Source organism: Portunus trituberculatus, chromosome 22 (genome assembly GCF_017591435.1).
Source record: "Portunus trituberculatus isolate SZX2019 chromosome 22, ASM1759143v1, whole genome shotgun sequence".
Classification (NCBI taxonomy): domain Eukaryota; kingdom Metazoa; phylum Arthropoda; class Malacostraca; order Decapoda; family Portunidae; genus Portunus; species Portunus trituberculatus.
Window position 1 is genome coordinate 3071344 of NC_059276.1, and position 16193 is coordinate 3087536.

A 16193-nucleotide genomic window follows, 5' to 3' on the forward strand; every position below is an offset into this window, starting at 1 on the left:
ACCAAGACCCAACAAACTCTGAAGGTCTCTAAAGAATTTTGTATAACTTAATAGCAAAATCAGATGAATCACAAAGACAATTTAAATCAGAGAAATGTGCAAAGAAAAAAAAATACAATAAACTACAGGAAAAAAGCTACTTACCTGCAAATTTTTTATTTCGTTATTTTTTACCCGAATGCCTGCCTCCTTCTGCTGTATTTCTGCCTCTAGCTTTAGTTTGTCAGCATTGAGTTCTTCTATTTCATCGGCCACCAGCTGTAGCTCAGGGTTGGTGTACTGGGGCTTGGCTGGCACCACCTGGGAAGAAGGGTACAGGTGTGTTAGAAGTGTCTCCCATCACTTCCTGGTGTACTGCCTTGCTCAAGTAAAGGAAAACTCTGCAAACAGCACTAATTGTGTCATGGATACTGAAAAACTATGCACCATCTAGAGGCTGCATGACTACCAGCAGTTCGTACGTTACTGCAGACTACTCCAGTGTGTTAAAGGAAGATGCAGGTGTTCATGCTTCCCTTAAGGAGGTCCTGGCCAGCCACACTCTGCCATCCATTAGTCATAATGCTAGTAACCCCAAATACAAGGGTGTCCAGCCCTGAGCCATGGCCACACCTACACGTGGCTCACTACTTGGTCAGCGCCAAGACTACACAAGCAGCTCGGGCCAATAAAAAAAAAGAGTTAATGGTCACAGCAATCCATACCTCAGCCACTTGCCCCATTAAATCACCTAGCAGATCCACCTGGTGTGGCCCCACCACAAAGGAAGAAAAACATTCATTAATATTAATGGTCTTCTCACATGCTAACCACAAGTACTCTTTACACACACAACTTTTACAATATTTACACTCACTCACACAAGATGTACACAATATATACAAAGTTTAACCAATAAGATCCTGTCTGGAGATGGTACAATGCTGCCACTGATCCAGTGCTCATAATGACCAGCACCATCACAAGCGCAAGATTAAAGAAATTGGAAACTACTGACATTCAACTAAACTTGCCTCTCCTATCTGAAGTCTAAAAGAAACTGATAAAGATCTATATCACATGGAACAATCAACTACACTGGAAATGTTTTATCACATACTGCCATCTACATAAATTTGGTGATAACTAAATGTATCTCACAGGAATTACATGCAACATGAATCAAGTACATACATCATGGACCTTAAACTGACAACCTAATTCTTCTCACATCAAACACCTCAGTGATCCCTTCCCTTCCTCCCCATTTCCCTTGGCAACACTAGTGAGGAGCACCACAGCAGCAGCACACTTACAGATGTCTCGGCAGAGGGTTTGGGCCTCATGGTGGGCGGGACCATCTCTGGGGTTAGGGCCGCTGGTGGATCAGTGCCAGCCAGTTTCTGCTGGATTAACCACATGGCCAGAGCAAACTGTTCAGAGGTCAGCTTGCCTGTCTGCTTGATATCACAAAGATTCCTGAAAAATAAAAGTTATAAAATAGAGAATACTACTAATGAATAGATGATACCTGACAGCTTCATGGATGCAATCAAAACCCCGGTGTATATCAATGAAAGGCACAGATTCAAAGCTATCTCCACTTAGTCTTACAGATCAGTCTGGCAGAATCTAGTGTCTCAAGTGCTTCATAAAGATCTGCTTCCTAGCCACAATCAAAACCCCACAGCTCCAAAGGCCATCACAATGACACCAAAACTCACCATATGTGTGCCAGAACCATCTGTGGGAGACCAGATTGCAGGAATACCCCCTTGATCTCCTGGCCACTCACATAGCCATCCTTGTCCAGGTCTGCATTGTGGAACATGACGTCATACCTCGCCTTCTCTGCAGCGCTGATAACCCATGGTGCCGGGGGAGGACCTGAGGGCTGCACCACCACACATACGCACTACAGTCACACTCATTGTCCAGATGAACTGCTAGGCATGTTTTATGCAAAGTGGCCATTGTGATATACCCATCCAATATAGTGCTTCACATTTTTTGTATTAAAATGCAGTAGTATATCAGAATCTATGTACATAATTATGTCAAAGATTTGGACAGTGTATGATATATGCACAATGCATCCAGGATTTAAATAAATTATTTATACAGGACATTATAATTAAATTTAATACAAAGGCATTCCTGGGATATTAGCATCCATGATGGGCAGTACTTATGAACCACTTCTATACCATCTAATGTATTAGGAAAAGTATCAACAGATCATGCACTGGCTAGCTTAGAATTTAATAGCCATTAAAGGTTAATGAAGTCAATTGTAGCTGTACAGGAAGAATATCATATGTACAGTGATATCAAAGATTTCAGTGCCTTTGTATGAAAGAAGTGAAGTTATTTATATGAAAATATCAAAGCACAAGTTTACAGCAAAAAAACAAGACTAACATCTCTGTTGAACTTAATAGCAAGCGGGTATTGTAAAGATGTTGAGCAGAAAGAAAAATAAGTAAATAAAATAAGAACCAGACTAACTTTCTCTGCAGAGCTGCCTGAAGTGGCCTCAACCCCACAGGCTAAGTTGTCCTAAAAAGCATGAAGATATTCATATGAGAATAACCATCCAGGAGGCCAGTGAGCCAGAGGAACCTGCACTCAAGTCAAGCTGAGAGAATGAGAGAGATGACTGGCCTGCAGCGCATCAAGTGTACCAGAGCTTACAGGGTGTTAAAGAGAACAAAGTGAAGCATTACTCTATTATTGTTATACAGCTAATGTTCAGTCAAGAGTTGTATATACTTGAAGGTTTTGCTGTAAGACAATTACACAACAGCTATCATACCTTTAAGTTTTGAAAACATATCCTGTGCATGAATTAGACCCTCATCAAAGGCATGCAAAAACCCCAGTAAGATTTCCCCAAAAAATGTTTCACATTTATCACTCTCTCTAATAATAAGACTGCCTTTATCATAAATACTATTCTATGGACTAAGCTAAGGTAATATGTAATGAAAGTCCTCACTCTTACACAAGGAAATGTACAAAAATCTTTCACAGTGACTAGTGTTTCCTTGGCTAGGTGACAGCTGGGTGGTGGCTGTCAGTCATGCACACACTGTTGCAGGGAACCATTCTCACACAAGTGGCAACCATACAATCTCCACACTGTATGGCTATTACGAGCAAAACTTCTGTCAGTGGGGGACTGCTTCACAACACCAACACCAGACTAGGGAGCTGCACCTCTACAGGAGCCACCATTACAATCAGGCCTACAACAGTTTACCACCACTACCTTATTTGGCTGCTGTTTGGGAGTATTTGGTTGAGGCACCTGTGAGGGGGGAGCCAGGGGTGCAGGCACTGGTCCCTGGGCCACGCCTGCCCGCTGGGCACTGGAGAGCATCTCTTGAGGCAGTGATGATGGCACGGGGTTGTTTTCTAACACTTTGTATATCAGGTGCATTGCCTGTGGAGACAAAACAATCCTCATTGAACAGCAGCCTCGTCTCAAGTGTGTATCAGTCCAACCATTAGTATTTCATCTTCCTTCCAAGCACATCTAAGATAACCCTCACCCCATGAAGACACCCACAAGACAACTACAGCATTACTCACAATGGAGAACTCCACACGGTCTAGAGAGCCATCTTTGTCCATGTCCGCCAGGTCCCAGATCTTCCCCAGAGTTTCCGTTGGTAGTTTGGAATTGAGCATTACACCACTCACCTTCACAAACAAAGGAAAGATACGAAATTAGTTGCCTCTTTCAGAATAAAGGAGGGAAGACATACCAAACAGAGAAAGAAATGTGAAATAATGAATGAGCTTCAAAACGGTGTTCACTGCAGTAGATGATTTCACAGAACCTAATAGGACATTGCATTGCCAAGGATTACAGGAAATCGCAGTGCACAAGGAGGATATTGGAAGATTATTCGATAAGTTGGATGTCAGAAAAGCAATGGGGCCAGATGGTGTATCAGAGCAACTACTAGATCCAATTTGGGAAATATGTAATTACAAGTTCAATAAATGAAGGAAAAGTTCCACTAGATGGAAGAGAGCTAATGTAACACCAATATTTAAAGGAGGAAAGGTAAATTAACCACTAAACTACAAAACTACAGACCAGTGTCACTTACAAGTGTTTTGGGGAAGCTGTGTGAAATAATTATCAAAGAAAAATGAGCTAAATATCTAGAAAAGGAACAAGTCATATCGAACAGACAATTTGGATTCAGGACAGGGCGGTCATGTATATCAAACTTATTAAGCTTCTACTCGAGAGCTATTGCAGGGCTGAAAAATAGAGACGGATGAGTGAACATAGTATACCTGGATATAAAAAAAAGGCTTTTGATAAAGTCACTCATGGAAGACTACTTTGGAAACTAGAGAACATAGGAGAACTGCAAGGAACTTTGCTAGAATGGACAAGAGATTATTTGAAGGATAGGGAGATGAGAACTGTGATCACAGATACATATTCATCTTGGGGTCAAGTAACAAGCGGAGTGCCACAAGGGTCAGTGTTAGCCCCCATTATGTTTCAGATTTATGTAAACGACATTCACATTGGGGTAAACAGTTATATTAATTTAATTGCAGATGATGCAAAGCTGCTAAGAGTTATCAAAACTAGGGAGGACTGTCTGGTATTGCAGGAAGATATAAAAAAGATCTATGAGTGGAATAGGAAGTGGAAATTGGAGTTTAATGCTAAGAAATGTCACATAATGGAACTAGAAAAGAGCAAAACAAGACCAGTATGGAACTATTTGATGGGAGAGAAACAAATAATGAAGACTAAAGAGGAAAAAGATCTGGGAATGATTATATAGGAAAATCTGAGCCCCAAAAAACACATAAGCAAGATGTTTGGAGTATCATATAAAATGTTGACTAATATAAGAGTGGCATTTCAATACATGGACAAAGATATGATGAAAAAAATCACCACAAGCATGATACGTCCAAGGCTGGAATATGCAGCAGTGGTGTGGTCTCCAAGGTCTAAAAAGGATATAAGAAGATTAGAAAGGATACAGAAGATTGCTACAAAGATGGTGCCAGAACTAAAAGACCTAACACATGAAGAATGACTGAAGGAAATGGGACTACCAACCTTACAAGATAGAAGAGAATGCAGGGACCTAATAACAATGTACAAGATAGTCAATAGCATTGAAAAGATAAACAAGGAAGATCTGGTGCTGGTGACAGAAGATGGAAGGACAAGAGGACATGTAAAGAAGATTAGGATGAGTGTGCAGTCTGTGAAGGATAATGGAAAATATAGTTTTCCACACAGAACGGTGGAGAAGTGGAATGCATTGAATAATGAAGTTGTTAGAGTACACCCACTCAAACCCTTTACAATACAACTAGGTAAACACACATGCACACACACACACACACACACACAAGATTCAGAGGAAACGACGAGCTGGTGAAATTGGACCTAGTTTTTACAAGGGGTATACAAATGAATGATGATATAAGATATAAGTGCCCATTGGGAAAGAGTGACCATGCAATATTAGAAATAGATATAGAAGAGGGAAAGGAAGATAGAGACGATTCATACAAAGAAGACCGATTAAATTACAGAAAGGCTGATATTGAGAATCTCAAGAACTATTTAAAAAACGTAGACTGGGAGGAGATGGAAAACTCAGAGACAATGCAAGACAAATATAACTTATTTTTGGAAATATACAAAACAGGAGTCGGGAATATGTCCCAAAATATAGACCTAAAGAAAAAGGAAAGAAAGATTGGTTTAATGCAAGGTGTGCCAAGGCAAAGGAGAAAAGAGATGGAGCATGGAAAAGATGGAGGAGAAATAGGAATCTAGCAAATAAGGAAAACTTCAAAGCAGCGAGAAATGAATATGTTAAGGTGAGGAAGGAAGAGGAAAAGAACTTGAAAAGACATTGTCGAAAAATGTAAGGAGCAACCAAAATTGTTCTATAGATTCATAAATGGAAAAATTAGGCAAAGAGAAACAATAGAAAGGTTAAAAGGAGAGAACGGGATGGTGGAAGACCCAAAAAGTATGGCAGAACTATTAAATAAAAATTCCAGGAGGTCTTTACTAAGGAATCCAAATTTGAGAGGCCACAGAGTAATAGAGAGACAATCTATATGAAAGAGATTAAAGTAACCAAGCTTGAAATAAAAGAGTTAATGAAGGAAATGGATGAAGAGAAGGCAATGGGACCAGATGAAGTCTCAGGCAGAATACTGAAAGAATGTAGGGAAGAACTAGCAAGTCCTATATACATCATAAAATGCTCAATAGAAAATGGAACAGTACCAGTAGAATGGAAAAGAGCTGAGGTGGTTCCCATATATAAGAGTGGAAGGAAGGAAGAACCTTTAAATTACAGACCGGTATCACTAACTAGTGTAATATGCAAGATGTGTGAAAGAATAATAAAGAAACAATGGATTGAGTTCCTTGAAGACAACAAATTAATATCAAATAGCCAATTTGGTTTTAGAAAAGGACGGTCTTGTGTAACTAATTTATTGAGTTTCTATTCTAGAATAGTTGATAGAGTACAAGAGAGAGAGGGATGGGTTGACGGCATTTATTTGGATTTAAAAAAGGCATTTCACAAAGTGCCACATGCAAGATTACTGTGGAAGTTAGAGGAGAAGGGTGGCTTAAAAGGAAGTACATTGACATGGATAGAAAATTATTTGAGAGGGAGAGAAATAAGGACGGTAGTTAAAAATATGAAGTCAAAGTGGAGAGCAGTAGAAAGCGGAGTGCCACAGGGGTCAGTATTGACACCAATACTTTTCCTCATTTATATTAACGACATGCCAGAAGGAGTGAACAGCTACATAAATTTGTTTGCAGACGATATGAAACTGTGCAGAGTTATAAAGCAAAAGGAGGATTGTGAAATACTGCAAGAAGACCTAAATAAGATCTGGAATGGAGTAAGAAGTGGAAAATGGAATTCAATGTGAACAAAAGTCATGTCATGGAAATGGGAAAGAGTGAAAGACGACCTGTGGGAATCTATAAGATGGGAGATGGAGTAGAACTGGAGAAAGTCAAAAAGGAAAAGGACTTAGGAGTGACGATGGAAGAAAACAATCAACCAGTAAGCCATATTGATAGAATTTTTAGGGAAACATATAATTTGCTAAGGAATATTGGTGTAGCATTTCACTACATGGACAAAGAAATGATGAAGAAATTGATAAGTACTATAATAAGACCCAGATTGGAATATGCAGGAGTAATGTGGACCCCTCATAAAAAGAAACACATAAGGAAATTGGGAGAGGCTACAAAGGAATAGCTACAAGAATGGTTCCAGGATTTGAAGGGATGACATATGAGGAGAGACTAAAGGCTATGGATCTACCAACCCTGGAACAAAGAAAGGAGAGAGGAGACCTGATACAAGTTTATAAATTGATCAACAGAATGGACCAAGTGGATAATGAGAAACTGATCCTGAGAGAAGAATATGACATCCGAAGCACAAGATCGCATAGTAAAAAGCTGAGAAAAGGAAGATGTCTGAGAGATATTAAAAAATATAGTTTCCCGCAGAGATGTATTGAGAAGTGGAACAGTTTAGATGAAGAAGTAGTGTCTGCAACGACTGTGCACACTTTTAAAGTAAGATTGGATAAGTGTAGATATGGAGACGGGGCCACACGAGCATAAAGCCCAGGCCCTGTAAAACTACAACTAGGTAAATACAACTAGGTAAATACACACACACACACTTTACTAAGTTTCTACAGTACAGATATAGATATAATTCAGGAGAGGGATGGATGGGCAGACTTTCTCTACTTGGATTAAAAAAAAAAAAAAAAAAAAAAAAAAAAAAAACTTTTGATAAAGTACATCAAAGATTGCTATGAAAAATTAAAAACATAGGTGGTTTAAAGGGAATAGTACTGGACTGGATAACAGACTCCTTAAAAGAAAGAAATGAGACCAGTGATAAAAGGTAAAGAAACAATATGGTGTTGAGTTATAAGTGGAGTTCCACAGAGAACAGTTCTGGCCCCTGTAATGTTCATAGTGTATATCAATATGGTTGATGAGGTGGACAGTTATGTAAGCTTATTTGTAGATGACGCACAGTTACTGAAACGAGTGAAAAATGACATGGATTATGAAAAGCTACAAAAAGATTTGAATAAGATACATGAGTGGAGCAGGAAATGGGAAATGAAACTTGATATAAAAAAAAAATAAAAATAAAAAAATAAAAAAAAAACATGAAGACAGACATCTTACACTATGGGTGGGATAGAAATTCAGAAAGCAAAAGAGGAGAGACCCAGGTATTACAATAAATGATAATTTTTCACTGGAAAACATGTAAACAACATAGTTGAAGAAACATACGAGTCACTATGATAAATGAAATGGGCATTTACCTATATAGGAGATGATGAAAATATTAATAGAATGCATGATTCGACCTAAACTAGAAAAAACTGTACTTATACGGTCACCACATAATAAGAAAGAAAGGATTCAAACAGCTGCAACCAACATGGTTCCAAGTTTGAGAGACCCAACTTATGAGGACAGATTAAAGATATTAAAATTTCCAACATTGCAACAGAGGAGAGAAAGAGGAGACCTAATTGCAATCTACAGGGGATGAAAGGGGATGGACAGTTGACAAAGAAGACTTATTGGTGAGGGACTCAAGACATACACGGGGACGCAGCATGAAATTGAAAAAGACCGCGTGTAGAAGAGACATTAAGAAATATAGTTTTCCAAACAGAAGCATAGAAATATGAAGCAATTTGGATGAAACAGTGGTTAAAGAAAGAAACATTCATGACTTTAAGGCTAAACTGGATGACTATAGGCATGGAGACAGGACAGCACAAGCATAGCTCTTCCTGTAAAACACAGGACAGCACGAGCATAGCTCTTCCTGTAAAACACATCCAGGTAAATACAACAAGGTAAATACACACTATATACACACCCAAACACACTCACATCCTCTGATATCACAACTTACAACACACACACACACCTTACTCCCATGTAGTTTGTTAGCCTCTGGTCCCAATGTGTTGAATATCGTGTCATATCTTGCTCTATCTTGTGGGGTGATGGTCCACACACCACCAGCCGCTGCTGCTGTCGCTGCACCTCCTGTGGTGGGTGGTGCCGGTTTGGCAGGTGGCACCTTTGTTGGGGGAGGAGGGTGTGGGGGAGGTTCACCCTAGAGATGACAAGAAAGGGAAAAAAATCATGAGTGCAATTATCTTTTCCTTTTAATGTTAAATACTTCTCATCTTTTTCATCTTTATATGAAAACTTATATTCTTAATGAATAAAATTAAGTAATTGTTACACTATTATCCTCTTTCTAAATTATTTTCAATGTTTATTTTAGATAGAGTAAAAAATAAAAATTTGTTATCCTAGTTTGTGAATCAGTTTTGTGGCACTGAAATATACCCACCTGCCATTAGGAAACACACACACACACACACACACACACACACACACACACACACACACACACACACACACACACACACACACACACCTGGTACATCAGTGGTTAGAGCACTGGCTTCACAAGCCAGAGGACCGGGGTTCGATTCCCCGGCCGGGTAGAGATATTTAGGTGTGTCTCCTTTCACGTGCAGCCCCTGTTCACCTAGCAGTGAGTAGGTACGGGATGTAAATCGAGGAGTTGTGACCTTGTTGTCCCGGTGTGTGGTGTGTGCCTGGTCTCAGGCCTATCCGAAGATCGGAAATAATGAGCTCTGAGCTCGTTCCGTAGGGTAACGTCTGGCTGTCTCGTCAGAGACTGCAGCAGATCAAACAGTGAAACACACACACACACACACACAGAAGTATTGTATGTAAGATGCATATTAATAAAAAAGAGTTAACAATCATTGAAACATATGTGCCACCAAAAACAAATTCATGGACCAATCAAGAATATAAAGACATGATAGATGACAATAAGGAGTTTAACGAGAATTGTTAAAGAAAGGAAAAAAGTTATATTAGTAGGAGATTTCAACTGTAAGGAGGTGGACTGGGAAAATTATGAAAGTGGTATGGGGGAACAAGCCTGGGGAGAAAGATTCTTGAACCTAATGATAGACAATATGATGGACCAGAGAGTAAAGGAATGCACAAGATTCAAAGGAAATGACGAGCTGGCGAGATTGGACCTAGTTTTTACTAGGGGTATACAAATGAATGATGATATAAGATATAAGTGCCCATTGGGAAAGAGTGACCATGTAATATTAGAAATAGATATAGAAGAGGAAAGGAAGATAGAAACGATTCATACAAAGGAGACCGATTAAATTACAGAAAGGCTGATAATGAGAATCTCAAGAACTATTTTAAAAACGTAAACTGGGAGGAGATGGAAAACTCAGAGACGATGCAAGAGAAATATAACTTATTTTTGGAAATATACAAAACAGGAGTCAGGGAATATGTCCCAAAATATAGACCTAAAGAAGAAGGAAAGAAAGATTGGTTTAATGCAAGGTGTGCTAGGGCAAAGGAGAAAAGAGATGGAGCATGGAAAAGGTGGAGGAGAAATAGAAATCCAGCAAATAAGGAAAACTTCAAGGCAGCGAGAAATGAATATGTTAAAGTGAGGAAGGAAGAGGAAAAGAACTTCGAAAAGGACATTGTCGAAAAATGTAAGGAGCAATCAAAATTGTTCTATAAGATTCATAAATGGAAAAATTAGGCAAAGAGAAACAATACAAAGGTTAAAGAGGGAACGGGATTGTGGAAGACCCAAAAAGTATGGCAGAACTATTAAATGATAAATTCCAGGAGGTCTTTACTAAGGAATCCAAATTTGAAAGGCCACAGGGTAATAGAGAGACAATCTATATGAAAGAGATTAAAGTAACCAAGCTTGAAATAAAAAGAGTTAATGAAGGAACTGGATGAAGAGAAGGCAATGTGACCAGATGAAGTCTCAGGCAGAATACTGAAAGAATGTAGGAAAGAACTAGCAAGTCCTATATACATCATAAAATACTCAATAGAAAATGGAACAGTACCAGTAAAATGGAAAAGAGCTGAGGTGGTTCCCATATATAAGAAAGGAAGGAAGGAAGAACCTTTAAATTACAGACCGGTATCACTAACTAGTGTAATATGCAAGATGTGTGAAAGAATAATAAAGAAACAATGGATCGAATTCCTTGAAGACAACAAATTGATATCAAATAGCCAATTTGGTTTTAGAAAAAAGACGGTCGTGTGTAACTAATTTATTGAGTTTCTATTCTAGAATAGTTGATAGAGTACAAGAGAGAGAGGGATGGATTGACTGTATTTATTTGGATTTAAAAAAGGCATTTGACAAAGTGCCACATGCAAGATTACTATGGAAGTTAGAGGAGAAGGGTGGCTTAAAAGGAAGCACATTGAGATGGATAGAAAATTATTTGAGGGGGAGAGAAATAAGGACTGTATTTAAAGATATGAAGTCCAAGTTGAGAGTAGTAGAAAGCGGAGTGCCACAGGGGTCAGTATTGGCACCAATACTTTTCCTCATTTATATTAACGACATGCCAGAAGGAGTGAACAGCTACATAAATCTGTTTGCAGATGATACGAAACTGTGCAGAGTTATAAAGCAAAAGGAGGATTGTGAAATACTGCAAGAAGACCTAAATAAGATCTGGGAATGGAGTAAAAGTGGGAAATGGAATTCAATGTGAACAAAAGCCATGTCATGGAAATCGGAAAGAGTGAAAGACAACCTGTGGGAATCTATAAGATGGGAGATGGAGTAGAACTGGAGAAAGTTAAAAAGGAAAAGGACTTAGGAGTGACGATGGAAGAAAACAATCAACCAGTAAGCCATATTGATAGAATTTTTAGAGAAACATATAATTTGCTAAGGAATATTGGAAAAGCATTTCACTACATGGACAAAGAAATGATGAAGAAATTGATAAGTACTATAATAAGACCCAGATTGGAATATGCAGGAGTAGTGTGGACCCCTCATAAAAAGAAACACATAAGGAAATTCGAGAGACTACAAAAAATATCTACAAGAATGATTCCAGAATTTGAAGGGATGACATATGAGGAGTGACTAAAGGCTATGTATCTACCAACCCTGGAATAAAGAAGGGAGAGAGGAGACCTGATACAAGTTTACAAATTGATCAACGGAATGGACCAAGTGGATAATGAGAAACTGATCCTGAGAGAATATGACATTCGAAGCACAAGATCGCATAGTAAAAAGCTGAGAAAAGGAAGATGTCTGAGAGATGTTAAAAAATACAATTTCCCGCAAAGATGTATTGAGACGTGGAACAGTTTAAATGAAGAAGTAGTGTCTGCAAAGAGTGTGCACTTTTAAAGTAAGATTGGATAAGTGTAGATATGGAGACGAGCATAAAGCCCAGGCCCTGTAAAACTACAACTAGGTAAATACACACACACACAATGTAACTACCTGTCACTACTAAATGCACACATACTCTCGATGCTCACCTTTCACTACTAAATGCACACACATACACTGATGACCACCTGTCACTATCAAACACAGGAACACTCAAGGAACACTCACCATGTTGGGAGGTGGTGTGGGCAGGTTGATATTGGCCAGGGACGGCTCCTTGCCATTCTGCACCAGTGCCACCATCTTGAGGGCCACGAACAGACCTGCCTTGTCCAGGTAACCCTTGCCACCTGGATCACTCAGGTCCCATATCTGCAGGTACACAAAACAATGCCTCACAAACCTGACTCCATAATACTGAAGTAACATTAGTGTTTTCATCCGAGAGCTATGTCCGGTTAAAATTAATTAAGTTAATTAGTTCTAGGACTGTACCCTTCATTGTGTACCATACCAAGCTACTCACTTTCAGTATGCAAACAAAGTATGGAACACGCATCTAGTAAAAGATATCAAAGCCACTGAAAACACACAACATAGAGCTACACAAATGTTAGCTTGCACAGTGGGATTCACATATGAGAATTGTGGAAACTGCCGTTATCAACACTTGTATAAAGAGAAGCAAGAGGAGAAATGATTGAGATGTTTGAGATTTAAAGTGGGAGGTGGAACAGGAACAGCTGTGATGGCACATTCAAGACAAGAGAAAACAGTGGGACAAGGAGCCACTCAAGAAAAATCTATAAGCCAAGGTCAAGACTGAATCTGAAGAGGTGCTCTTTCTTGTGCAGAGTGGTGGACAACTGGCATCACATTCTACATTATGTCATCAGCTCACAAAATATCAACATGTTTGAGAGAAAACTGGATAAATTTTAGAAAGAGCAAGACATAAAATTGAACTATGGCAAAACTGTCCACCACATGTTGCCAATAGTGTATGGGATTTCCGAGCCTTTACTGGTTGGAAATCCGTGCAGATCATGATTTGAAAAAGCATCATCTTTTGCCCATGAACACCTAACCAGTAACTAAGGTTATTTCAATGATTCTCATCTGATTTCTTCCATGTATGACTAAATATCCATATTTTGCATAAACCAGATAAGATGTATTTCTCTGGAAGTTTTTTGTCAGTGCCTCTCTTATTTTACTAGTTACATTGAAAAGGTTAAAACAAGTTTGTTAGTTCTGTAGCTACTTACATATTTACTCAAATTAATCTCACTTTCCAATGTTCCTTCCCTGCACCACATTTACATCTGACAAGTCATCAAATCAACTGGGAAAGATTTACCAACAACTAACCAGAAAGATATGGTAGGAGATGCTCAGGAATTGCCATGTGTATCACCCATCAGACTCACCCGGCTGAGAACATTGTCATTGAGACCAGACTTCTTGAGGAATCCCGCGGCAGGACCAGCTTGGATGGCACCCGAGCCGCTTGGATCTATCTTCTTGTACCACGCCTCAAACTGTCCAGCCTGGTCTCCCGCCACCTGCAACACACCAATCAATGAGACAGACAGAAATGATAGATGATCATGCATGTTCTGTCACCTCTCTGTCAAAAAGATGAGAACACTAACTGGAAACTTCACTGAATAGTCATCTATGAATAAACTTTGATCTTGTCTGGACACCTTCAAAGCGACATGTGTGGACACAAAGAAGTAAGAATATTGGAGATGTTTTTGGCTAGGTGCCAGAAGTCATGATGGGAGTTAGATCTCAAAAGATTTTGACATTTTCTATTGATGATGGAGAGTTTTTGGCTAGTTGAGAACAGACTTCTTCATTCTGGACAGTAATATAAACAGCATGAGATTTAGAATGTGGAAGGCTCAAGTGCCTCTTGTAGGCCGAGTTAAACCAAGGTTTGGAAGGATTTGGTCAAGAGAAAGAGTGAACACCTCCATGCCAGCTCACATATGGGTCTGCAATATGGAAGTAGTAGTCATTCCAAGAAAAATCAGCATAATACCTCCTCAGCCCATCCCTAAATAGCATGTTCAACAAAAATGGTCAGTGAAAGGAGAGGCAAGACAGCCAGGATGTGCTCCACTTTGAAAGTAAGCCAAAGAATTTTGTATAGTTAGAGGAGTTAGGTGAGAGGTATACAGCACAGATCAATTTAGTAGTTTGATTGACTGTAACTATAGGTTCAAAATATTCAAGACCATGAGCATGAAAGTAAGTTACATCATTGCTCACATAGGCACAACATCCACTAAAGAGTTTTGGACTGAAAATGATGACAGAGAAAGTAGGAACAGAAGGAACAAAAACTTCAACCCTATCTGGACATGCCCTTCATTGAGGAACATGTTTAGACACAACTTTTCTAGGGCAACAACCTAACACTAGCCCTTACCGTGTCACCTACCTCCAACACTAAGGAGCCGGGAAGCACAATGTAACCCAAGCACTGTATGAATAACTCTACGAACACATGAATTATGAATAATGAATCATAACATCACCATTGAGACTTCCATTCTAAGTACACTAGAATGGCAAAGATCACACTGAACTCTACACATACCATGTAATTCCAGAATCATTCTATATAATCAGTAATGAAATAAAGCAGTCAATTTTATAAGACACAGATAGAAACATGTGAATTTAGGTGTTTTATGAGTATGGGGGGAATATTTCATGGTGATATTGTGTATTCTTGTAGTTTCCATGTGTTCTCTTGCTTTTCAACCATCCTGCCACAGATGTCATGACTAAGCACTACTGTGTCATATTTTCTATCTTCTACTGGTAACATTCCAAACTTCCCAACAATTCTGTATTTTCACCACAGTATGTCACTTTTAAGTCTCCTTCACTCCAAGTTACTAAATATTCAACAAATGACACAGGGCATCATCATAATGTCCTACTCTATCCACTGTATCTTGTAATGGTAATATTTATAAGTTACCAGCATTTTTGTATCTTCTCCCTAATATACGCAGCTTTTTAACCATTCACTTGCAACTAAATACGAAATGAATATGACATTACAAGTCTTTTAACATGATTTACCATTCCTGCCCATTTTACCTTAAATAGTTAATATACACAAGTTCCATGCAATTTTGTATATTCTACATAATATATGTCACTTTTAAACTTCCTTCATTAAAGTTACATGACTAAATATCAAATAGGAGATATGACATTACGTCTATTAAAATCATTCACAGCGCCATAAGATCCCAAAATACCATCCCACGTGAGGCTGGAATGCAATAATCAGCCCGCCCCGTGAGTTAGGCTGGTCAGGAGGGAGGATAATAGGTCAAAAGTGCCAAAAAACAGGTCAGGAAGAGGCTGGTGGCAGATCCCATCGACCGAAACAGGGAGGCGGGTCACACTTCACTCCCCTCTCCATGTGTCCTGTCACCATGCAGCCGTCCAGTACACTCACCCAGGGATGTACTGCCTTAATTCTTAAATTCCTACCTAGTATCTAAGAAGAAGAAGGAATAGTAACCAAATGAGAGAGCAAATTGTGTACCTGGGTGGGGGACGGAAGAGAGGCCATCTTGCCATAACACTGAGGCCTCACAGCTTAAGCATGTCGACATTTAAAGATTGGTTCAAAATGCAGTGTTCCTCGGTATTATCATAAAAATTGTTGTCATAAATAATGTTAAATATATGACATGTTGAATTGCTGTGGAAAATATTGAATAGATAGTATTACAACTTTGGAAAGGTGCACGCCCTCTGGCAGCCATTCATACAATCAATGGCAGAATCAATAAAGACTATTAAACCTGATGCATAATAGAG

At 39.0% G+C, this 16193-nt stretch overlaps 1 protein-coding gene across 8 annotated transcripts in view; it reads right to left on the reverse strand.

The window, feature by feature from the left end:
- Positions 1–15965, reverse strand: part of LOC123507474 (epidermal growth factor receptor substrate 15-like 1) — a 36956-nt gene extending 20991 nt beyond the window's left edge. For 3 of the 8 annotated variants that reach the window (XM_045260378.1, XM_045260381.1, XM_045260374.1), the window contains exons 1-11: positions 15916–15965; positions 13766–13900; positions 12564–12707; positions 9003–9194; positions 3574–3684; positions 3251–3424; positions 2488–2538; positions 1704–1873; positions 1296–1458; positions 705–743; positions 145–300 (exon numbers count right to left, since the gene is read on the reverse strand). In XM_045260378.1, the coding sequence (XP_045116313.1) occupies positions 145–300; positions 705–743; positions 1296–1458; positions 1704–1873; positions 2488–2538; positions 3251–3424; positions 3574–3684; positions 9003–9194; positions 12564–12707; positions 13766–13900; positions 15916–15942 (1362 nt within the window). In that variant the 5' untranslated portion in view covers positions 15943–15965. The remainder of the gene's footprint in view (positions 1–144; positions 301–704; positions 744–1295; positions 1459–1703; positions 1874–2487; positions 2539–3250; positions 3425–3573; positions 3685–9002; positions 9195–12563; positions 12708–13765; positions 13901–15915) is intronic. The other 5 variants (XM_045260376.1, XM_045260380.1, XM_045260379.1 and 2 more) reach the window with 5 other exon arrangements.
- Between the last annotated feature and the right edge of the window lie 228 nt (positions 15966–16193).